Raw genomic sequence first — 11002 nt, forward strand, 5'->3', positions numbered from 1 at the left:
CTGAGCTTTTCCAGCAACTTTGTTTTTGTTCCTGATTTACAGCATCCGCAGTTCTTTTGGTTTTTAGAAAAATGGCTTAAACTGAGACTGAAATTCAAGTATCATAATCCACGATAGCAGCATCACAAATTGCTTTATTGAATACGATTTCAGCCATTTGACTTATTTTGGAACAATGTCTTGCTTACCTCAGTCAGGAAGTCAAGTCTTTTTATGTATGAGTATTTGGAGTAAACCAAAACAGGCAGAGCATCATTGGCTGAATCAAGGGCAGCAACACGGAGAGCCTCCTTAATCTTGTAGTGAACAAACTTTTGAGCATTATTTGAGGATTTTAGCTTCTCAGGGATGTAGATACTTGGATAAAGGCATCGCGATGCCTTCCAGAGCCATGCTAACTCGTTATTTCTAGGGATATCTTCCTTTTTGCAATGACCTGTGTAATTGTTAGCTTCATTTTCTTTAAAGTAATTATAGCAGTCTGGAAATTTGTAATAGCCCCAGTGACCCTTTGGTCTCAGAGTCTGTCCTAGTTTTAATGTTTGCTTCATAAAATCTTGTGCAGCATTTTCAAATTCCTCTTTGGCAATCTGGAGAATCTTACTTTCTGGTAAATAGGGGTATTTGCTTCTTACTAGTTCTGCGGACTTTTCCTTGTAGATATGCAGAAGGCCCCAGTTACGTTCCCAAAGTGGTCGCCACTCTTCCCAATCTATCACTGCGAGCCCATGGAAGTCTTTATCCAGTACAGTGGAAATGTCATCTGAAGTTACTTTGAGGTGGTTGGACAGACTGGTGTTCTGCACAAGACCACCATTTACTGGAACCCTCTCACTGGTGTAGTATGGGTAAAGTCCTAATTTGTTTTTGTAAAATATGGTGATATTCTTTCCAACAAAGGTCTCATTTGCATTTTCAACAATATCAAAGACGCTCAGATCCAAATCAACATCAAATTTTGTTTTACACCCCGCTGTAGGTGTGTTCCAAACCACAATAAATGGCTTATTGTGGATAATCGGCGAGGCTGCTGCTGGCTTAAATTCATTTCCCCAGATGATAGCTGGATGGGTAGAGAGATAAAATAGGAAACATGCGAGTAGTGTGAGACCTGATAACATTATTATGGCTCTTTCCTCAGCAGCTGGTGAACCTCTCCCAAACAGACCATTCTGAAAGAGAAAAACCAACAAAGTTCATTTGGAAACTGAAAAAATTACACACTTGATTTGATTTCAAAATCAAATGCTTGAGATCCATCAGGTAATAGTTAGGCACACAGTGTAGAAGTACTGAAGTTTGATTCCCTATCCTGTGCAGTGTTAATTGGTTTCAGACATGACAACATTTGGGCTGCTGTAACTGAATTACCCCATAGTTCAAACTCCCAAAAAGTATTCAGTCACCCTGTATGTTAGCAGGACAAGAACCTTTTACGGTAACAACCTACTGATCAATGTCTCACTCTTGAATGAAGAATGGCTACTTCAATGAAGTTCCAGAAAATGCGTCAACACCAAAAAATCAACACCCAGTAAGATTAACGGGTAGATACTGACTCTGTGTGATTGTATGAAGCTGTTATAGAAGATGTTCTCACTGTTAGTTCCACTTTAGTTAGGAGAGATGATAAAGTTGGCTGCCAATTCACTCCAGTCCAGTTTTACATTATGTGTGAAGTTAAGATCCACCTCAGACAAAAATATAACTTTTAGATCATATCACACTGCAGTGTCATTTATACAACACTGCAAAAGGACAATGCACATTAGGCAGATTCTGTGTCAGGGCTAAAGATCTCTCCACAGAAGAATTTTCTGATCCTACTACTTAACGTCTGTTACTCAAAAATTATTAGAGTCTGTTATAAAGCATGTAATAGGACAGCAGTTATAAATACATAATATTATCAAACAGAGTTGCCACTCTTCTCCCAAACTGTTTCTAACCTAAGGAACCTTTTAAAAATCCATGAAGACCAGATTATTTTCTTTAAGGCTCTTGGAAAGATAAAACTTTTCCCTTTCAAAATATCTCCATGCAATTTACATGAATAACATAATACAGAATTGTAAATATCCTTGTCTGTTACTGCTAAAGCATTTTTTTATAGTTCAGGTTTTATGCACAAAAGTAATTGAATATTAAATAAAATGAGCTGGATTTTATATGCATGGAAACAGGTTATTTGGCCCAACCACACCATACCAGGATTTATACTCCACTGAACCATGTTTCCTTATCTAACTTGATCAGAATAATCCTCCCTACTTCTTTCTCCTTCTCACGCTTATTTCACCTTCCCTGAAATACATATATGTTTGATTTAACCACTTCCTTAGTAGCAAGTTGCACATTTTCACCAGTGTACAGGTTGACCAGTTTGTTCTGAACTCCTTATATGAATTTTTTGGTGACAATCTCTCACTGATGACCTCAAGTTTTCTTCCCACAAGTAGAAATACTCTCTCAGTGTCTACAAAGATCTTCATCATTTTAAAGATCTCTATTCAGCCATTCTATAGCCTTTACTTTTGAATGCATTAGAGAGCCTGTTCTGAGGAAGGGTCATCAGACCCGAAACATTAACTCTGTTTTTTTCCTTCACAGAGGTTGTCAGACCTGCTGGGCTTCTCCAGCAATTTTGTTTTTGTTAGAGGCCCAGCCTGTTCATCTTTTTCCTGAAGTTCTGATATGATCCTTTTTCTTTTGTTTTTACCCTCTCTCAATGTCTGTTAATCATCTTTAAAATATGGTGGACCAAACTGTATATACCAAAACTGAAAATACACTGGGATGGTGGGCAGATTTGCCCCCCGCCCCCCCAAAGCCCCAGAACAGTCCAGGATGATTCACTCACATGAACAATCAGATAAAAATTGCCCTAATATGGGGTGGTATGGCGTCTCAGTGGTTAGCACTGCTGCCTAACAGCACCAGGGACCTGGGTTCGATCCCACCCTCATGCAACTGTCTGAGTGGAGTTTGCACATTCTCCCCCGTGTCAGTCCAAAGATGTGCAGGTTAGGTGGATTGGCCATGCTAAATTGCCCATAGTGTCCAGGGATTTGCAGGCTAGTTGGATTAGCCATGGGAAATGCAGAGTCACAGGGATAGGGTAGGGGGCTGGGTCTGGGTGGAATGCTCTTCAGAGCATCAGTATGGACGCCATGGGTTGAATGGCCTGTTTCTACACTGTAAGGATTCTATGATCTCAGACAGTTAGGATTTGTGAAGGCTGTTCATCTAATCAGAGGTTGTTTCTCCTTCATACCTGCTGCTGATAGGCTCACAGTGAATTTATCATCAGAAAATGATGGAAGAAAAGTAGCCTATGAATGCAATGAGAAGGTTAATGGTAGAAATGAGCAAGTGGACTGGAGTAAGTGCGGCTGGAGCACAGCAAGTGGCCAAGCAAAGCCAGGACCCTTGGCAGAGATAGAGGCATGAAAGTGAGGATGGTGGGGCTAGGAAGCAAAGCAAAGGGCTGGAGGGCAAAGTCAGTCCTCAAAGGGGGACAGAGGAACAGAAAAGTGTGGGAGAGTGAAGCAACAAAAGAGAGAGCAGTTTTGAACATTTCAACAAAGGAATTGTGTACTGTATAAACATTACTATTGTGATGAATCCTGTCAAAAGGATAATTTAATACATCAGTTAATTTCATGAAGGTTTACATTGTTGAGTTGTCACATCTCCAAGTATCTCATGTGCTGTGAGTTACTTGAGGTGCAGTGACTGAGTTAGAGACAAACATGCAACCTTTTAGATGTGACCTTGGAAAGCATGGTTATTGTGATGGATTTTGTGTATAGGTGCATCAGTTATTAAAAAAAAAACAAGTTGCTAACTTATACCTGTTATCCCATGCCAATTTAAACACTGTCATGAAATTCATGCTTTATTTGTGTGATGTTGTTGCTTTAAGTTTAACAGAGTAGTAATGGTTACTAAGGATAGTGTTGGATTCTTCCAAATCTGCATCTGCGTGAGTCCAAATATCCCATTTGTCAACACAAATATGGAAGGTACTGTGATTATGTGGCTCCAACATCTAACAAACGACCTAGTGAGAATGAAAAATGAACCCTCAAAAATTCATCAAAAACCTGGAATTCCCTTCCTAACTGCAATGTTTATTTGCATCAGTTAAAAGAAAGGTGGCTGTTCTCAATGGCAGTTCGGGAATGGAATAAATGCTGAGTTTTCCAACAATACTCCCAGCTCATGAAGGAATTATAAGAAATTTGTCCCCGGACTCTGCATTAATTACATTTATGTTTCACTCTTCATTAATTTATTGGTCCAAATATTGTGAGTACATTCAAACAGGTTCGACTGATGGTATTTCTCTTTAAAATTACCAATATACCTCTTGGTGATTTTTCTGGCCCAGTTTCCAAGACTGGCCAGTCCCTAATTCGTCCATGGAAAGAAACCAGGAAAAAGCCCATTCAGCTTAGGAGTTGTGCTACAGACCAAGACATGCCCCTTCGAACATCCTGCTGTGTTTTGGGGGTTAAAGGTCTCAAAGTCAGTTTGAAAGTGACTGAGGAAAGGTAAGTATGTAATATCAGTGACGGGGTAGGGTGGATGGCAGGTTAGTAACAGAATTGTGTGCCACGTGGGTAAAAGGTAGGTTACAAGGTACATGGATGAGTGTTTATATAGTCATAGAGTCTTACTGCGTGGAAGCAGACCCTTTGGCCCATGCTGACCATAATCCCAACCTAAACTAATCCCATCTGCCTGCGTTTGGCCCATATCTCTCCAAACATTTCTTATTCATGTACTTATCTAAATGTCTTTTGAATGTTGCAACCGCACCTGAATCCACTACTCCCTCTGGCAGTTCATTCCACACACGAACCACTCTCTGTGTATAAAAGTTGGCCCTCATGCCTTTTTTTAATTTTCTCCTCTCACCTTAAAAATAAGTACTTTAGTTTTGAAATCCCCACCTTAGGGAAAAGACACCTGCCATTCACCTTATTTATACTCCTCTATTGGTTGCCCCTGAAAGTAAGCGTGCAGGTGCAGCAGGAAGTAAAGAAGGCAATTGTATGTTTGCCTTCGTAGCGAGAGGATTTGAGTACAGGAACAAGGATGTCTTGCTGCAATTATACAGGGCATTGGTGAGGTCATACCTGGAATATTGTGTCCATTTTCAATCTCCTTATTTGAAAACGTTCTTGCTATAGAGGGAGTGCAGCACAAAGGTTTACCAAATTGATTCCTGGAATGGCAGGACAATGTATGAGGAGAGACTGGGCCGGTTAGGATTGTATTCACTGGAGTTGAGAAGAATGAGGTGGGATCTCACAGAAACCTGTAAAATTCTAACAGGACTAGATAGGTTAGATTTAGGAAGCATGTTTCTGATGGTCGGGGAGTTCAGATCCAGGGGTCACAGTTTAAGGATAAGGGTAAACCTTTTATGACTAAGATGAGAAGAAACATCTTTACCCAGAAAATCGTTAGCCTGCGGAATTCACTACTACAGAAAGCGATTGAGGCCAAAACATTGTGTTTTCAAGGAAGATGTAAATGTAGCTCTTGTGGCTAAAGCGATCGAGGGATATGGGGTGAGGGCGGGATTAGGGTATTGAGCTTGATGATCAGCCATAATCACAATGAATGGTGCAGCAGGCTTGAGGGGTCAAATGGTCCCTTCCTGCTCCTATCTTCTATTTCCTATGGCTTGTTTTGAGAGTTTCAGACACAAGGGAATTGCCCATTGGAAGTTTCAATTTCCTGGGCAGTTCTCACGGAGTTGGTGTTGAGGATTCTGCATGGTCCTGACAGCAAATACAGTCTATACAGCTCCAACAATAACCTGGTCATCAGAATATTCAGCCAATATGTTGAATTTCATTGAGGGCCTTTTGGGAAATAAATTATGCATACTACATTACCCTTGCCTACCTGCAGATTGACAAATAATTTATAAGACACAAATAAATGTGCAGTAATACATTTTTGTAGGAAAATTAGGGAGGTAGGAGTATAAATGCATGTATTGCCACAAGTTGCACCATGTGTTTGCCAGGCCATTTCAAAAAAAGAACAGTGGATGCTGGAAATCTACAACAAAAGCAGAAATTGCTGGAGAAACTCAGCAGGTCAGACAGCATCTTTGGCAGCACACTTATTCAGAACTTCTTCAGAATTGATGGGTTGCTGAACACAAAAAGTTAACTCGCTTTTCTCTCCACAGATGCTGCCAGCCCTGCTGAGTTTCTCTGGCAATTCTGTTTTTGTAAGAAAATAAAAGAGGCACAGTGTTTATTCTGGAGAAAGAGAATTGAAAACTTAGCAGCTCATAGTAAACTTGCACTGAACTTTTAGTTAGACCACAAATGAAAGAATTTTGGTCACTAAATTATCTAAAGGATATAGAGGCACTAGGGAATGTTAATCGAGGATTTTACCAGAAATATTTGGGTATACAAATCAGTGATCAGTGTAGAACCCTACAGTGTGGCGACAGGCCCTTCGGCCCAACAAGTCCACACCGAACCTCAAAGCATCCCACCCAGACCCAATCCGCTATAACCCACCTAATCTACACATCCCTGAACACTTCGGGCAATTTAGCATGGCCAATGCACCTAGCCTGCACATCTTTGGACTGTGGGAGGAAACCAGAGCACCCGGAGGAAACCCACTCAGACACAGGGAGAACGTGCAAACTCCACACAGACAGTCGCCCGAGGGCAGAATTGAAGCCGGGTCCCTGGCGCTGTGAGGCAGCAGTGCTAACCACTGGGCCACCGTGCCACATATAGGACTCAAGGAACATCTGCATATAGCTATGTACCTCCACACTGGTAAATTCCCAAACCAATTCATACCTAGAGTCAGACGTTGTATGCAACTACTCAAGTCTTATGTTGGTGCTTGTGCATTGAAGCCACATGGCACTGAATCTGTTTGCAAGAACAAAGTGCAAAGGTCACTTTATGCATCGTTTAGTGTTTTTATTTTGTAAAAGCTGCTTTTTCTCCAAATTTCTGCCTCATTTAAGGTCTTTTCCATCATAGCTACTCAAAATTGTTTCAGACCAATGTGTTATCACAGCAAAGCTGTGGCAAAAAAGGCCTCTTCCATGGTGAGAATACATGTCAGTCTTTTAAAAAAAAAATTGCATGTTTCACCATTTCTATTTGTGAGATCTTAAGATCCATACTGAAATTTAAATAATGAGCCCAATTTGAACATGATGCATCAAATGTCAAGGAAGGCAAATACATTCTTCAGTATGAAAGAGAACAGTTGCTATGTCTCTGTAATCTGATATGTTGGTGTTCTTGATCTTGCACGTTCTGATCTTGCATTTTAACAACCATAAAACATGCAGTTTGGACATCAGCCTTTCTAGTTACATGTAAGCATTATCAGAATTAACACTCACCGCTGAAATGGCCTTTAATCTTTTTTGTTTTTGACGATAGAATTCAGGAAAGCTTTTAGAGTTTAAAGGGTTATAGAATCAATGGAGCACTCCACTCGATGCTACAATGCAGTGAATTCTTAGGATGACTTAATTAATTCAGCCTTATTTTTTTGAGCTGTTTGGCCGGGATCTCTGTTCAAGATACAGTGATTGGTTGATCACCATTTCTCCCACCACTAATCCTTTACAACTATTAAATCAGGAAAGGATTGACAGGCTTGGTCTCTTCTCTCTTAACAAAGCCAGAGTGGTGACCTAATAGAAAACTTGATAATTAAGATTATTTCTGATACAGTGGATCCGGATAGAATGTTTTCTCTTTGTGGGAAAAAAAACATAAGTCAAAGTCATCAATATAAGACCGTCATCAAGAAATCCATGAGGGAATTCAGAAGAAACGTTTTTTTTTACTTAAACAGCAGTAAGAATGTGAAACTTAGTACTACAGGGGAGCTAACGAGGAGAATTTTAAGAGGTATTCAAGCACTTGCAAGATAAAGGAATAGATGTTTCGAAAGTAGATTTAGATGAAGAATGATAGGAGTCTCGTGTTCAGCATAAACTGGTGTAACCAAGTAGCTTATTTTTGTGCTGTATATCCTATGTACTCTCTCAGTTACCTTATTAAAGAATTCAACAAGGTTGATAAATTATTCCACTTTTAAGATCCAACATGACTGAGAATGTTAAATATCTTTAGTTTATTTCCTTAGCGGTTTTTCAAAATGTATCTTTCAGTGCAAATGCTCTGTATTTGGCAATTGTAAAAGATAATTTTATGTAAATATGTTGTCTACTGTTTGTCATTTTACGTTTTAATCCAGAAACCTTTATCCAAAATTTATTTCTGTCACTGATGCAAGCACCTGGCACAGCACGGATATATTTAGAATCATAGAGTCAGCACAGAAACAGCACAGAAACAGACCCTTCGGTCCAAACTTGTCCATGCCAACCAGTTATCCTAAAATAAATCTAGTCCCATTTGCCAGCTTCTGGACCATATTCCTCTAAGCACTTCCTATTCATATACCCATCCAGATGCTTTTTAAATGTTGTAATTGTACCAGGCTCCACAACTTCCTCTGGCAACTCTTTCCATACATGCACCACCCTCTGTGTGAAAAAGTTGCCCCTTAGGTCCTTTTAAATCTTCCCCTTCTCACCTTAAACCTATGCCCTCTAGTTTTGGACTCGCCCACCCTGGGAAAAGACCATGTCTACTTACCATATCAATGCCACTCATGATTTTATAAACCTCTGTAAGGTCACCCCTCAGCCTGTGATGCTCCAGGGAAAACAGCCCCAGACTATTTAGCCTGTCCCTATAGCTCAAACCCTCCAACCCTGGAAACATCATTGTAAATTTTTTCTGAACTCTTTCAAGTTTCACAACATCCTTCCTATAGTAGGGAGACCAGAAATGCACACAGTATTCCAAAAGTGTCCTAACCAATGTCCTGTACAGTCGCAACATGACTTCGCAACTCCTATACGCAATGCACTGACCAATAAAGGCAAGCATAGCAAACACCTTCTTCACCATCCTATCTACCTGCTACTCCACTTTCAAAGACCTATGAGCCTCCAAGGTCTCTTTGTTCAGCAACACGTCCCAGGATGTTACCATTAAGTGTATAAGTCCCGCCCTGATTTGCCTTTCCAAAATTTAAGCACTAAAATACAACGCAACAAAAAGCATTGCTGCAACATAAAATTTTCATTGTGCAAAAAATACTAATTTTAGTGTACTGCAATAAGCCTTCCCTGCATAATTAATAAAGGTTTCACAATATTGTGGTAAATGTCACAATTCATTCAAGATTTACAGTTTAACTTCCAATGGAAATCAATGTCGAAAAAAACGTGAAATTATTTATAAGGGACTGAAAAAGATCTCTATCATACTTGCTTAACTTCACAGCAATCCTGAATATTATTAAATGCTTATAGTGAGTAAAACTACATGCTCCTTGTATTCAGTACATGTACTCCAAGAACTTCCAAATTTTCACAAACATTATATAAACACTGTTCTCCATTTCTTTTACATTTCTCATATATGAAGCATGTGCATGCTAACCCTCTCCATGGTCTCCTTTCATACAGCATAGACTTCTAGATAATAACATACTACTTAATTCAATATCACTGTGTTCATATAGCCCATACCTTCACTACTGTGTAACCTCTATTTCCATGTCAACATGTACAGCAAAAATATTTTATGAAAATTAAATTATCAATGATTGTTTAATTTTCTGAAGTATTTTTATTTATAAGTTTTCTCCAGCCTGTTTTTACATTTTCATTCATGGTACTTTTGATTAAAAATTGTTGCTGATTCTTATCGCAGAGAAGTCAAATATCTTTCCTTTCGTTGTGTGTTGCAAGTACTCAGTAGATTAAGAACTTAAAAATAAACCTTACAGAGCTGTTGTTCTGTTCTGAAAAGCATATTTATTTTTTTTGATGAACATGGAAAATGAAGCTCTGGTTCTACAAACTTTTATTACACACATTTTGTAAGAGACTCGTATTAAATATATTGTACCCGTAAATAAGACAATGTGCAAGACAGTTTACTTACTCACCACTGCTCAGACTTTCTGCGTCTTGTGACAGAAAGACTGAAGAATCAAATTAATTTGCATTTCTGTATTACATCATCACATCCTGAGGATGTCTCAAGACACTTTTCAGCCAAAGTTTGCTTTATGTTGGAAATCGCTGTTGCTGCTGGTCTTTTGTAGAACTGTTGACAGTCAAAGTTACTTTGTTGTTCCACACAACCCAACAGCAGTAGGAAAGCACTTATATTTTGAGAATTGTTTCTTGAGCTGATGTATTTCCTTCAAGATAGTTTTGTTTTGATAGCTTTTTTGAGAGTTTGACCAAGCTTTTAGTCATCCATCTTAATACTTCTCTCTTTGACTTGATATTGAGTTTTTTTTTGTTTGTTCTGTGAAATGCTTTGAGCCATTCTAGACCGATAGATGCAGGAGCAAATTACTGCAGATGCTGGAATCTGTACTAAAAACAAAAAATGTTGAAGATCACAGTGGGTCAGGCAGGATCCATGGGGAGACAGCAAGCTCTCAGAGCTGTTGTGAAGTGTGGAGGGGAGCATTTATGCAATAGTGGGGGTGGAGTGAGTGCGATGTGGTGGTGGTGGGAAGCGCTGGGGAGAAAAGGTGTTGACAAAGCAGATAAAGTGATCAGAATGTGAGAATGGCAGAACAATGGTGCGTCTAACTGCCAGACTGGAAAGAAGACAGTCCCACTGGAATAGGGGCACGGGAGAGAGGACATGGCGGCAGAGAATGTAACAAGTAAAGCTAAAAGAAAGGCAAGGAATGGGAGTGGGTTTATAATTTGAATGTGTTGACTCAATATTAAATCCAGAAGGCTGTAGAGTGCCTAGTCTGAAGATGAGATGATGTTCCAGAGATAGTAGGAACTGCAGATGCTGGAGAATCTGAGATAACAAGGTGTAGAGCTGGAAGAACACAGCAGGCCAAGCAGCATCAGAGGAGCAGGAAGGCTGAC

The 11002-nt window shown here is 39.6% G+C and overlaps 1 protein-coding gene across 1 annotated transcript; it reads right to left on the bottom strand.

Annotated features, from left to right (window-relative positions):
* Positions 1 to 149: 149 nt before the first annotated feature.
* On the bottom strand, positions 150 to 10444 carry LOC109928274 (hyaluronidase-4-like). Its single transcript, XM_048606693.1, has 2 exons — positions 10048 to 10444; positions 150 to 1172 (listed from the first exon to the last, which is right to left on the bottom strand). The coding sequence occupies exon 2, from the start codon at positions 1119 to 1121 to the stop codon at positions 150 to 152; it is 972 nt and encodes a 323-aa protein (XP_048462650.1). The 5' UTR covers positions 1122 to 1172; positions 10048 to 10444.
* Between the last annotated feature and the right edge of the window lie 558 nt (positions 10445 to 11002).

The sequence above is a fragment of the Rhincodon typus genome, chromosome 16 (assembly GCF_021869965.1).
Source record: "Rhincodon typus isolate 14 chromosome 16, sRhiTyp1.1, whole genome shotgun sequence".
Classification (NCBI taxonomy): Eukaryota; Metazoa; Chordata; class Chondrichthyes; order Orectolobiformes; family Rhincodontidae; genus Rhincodon; species Rhincodon typus.

What these genes read in the sequence shown, in the direction of transcription:
- LOC109928274 (XM_048606693.1), bottom strand. Translation starts at nt 1,121, where the DNA reads ATGTTATCAGGTCTCACACTACTCGCATGTTTCCTATTTTATCTCTCT.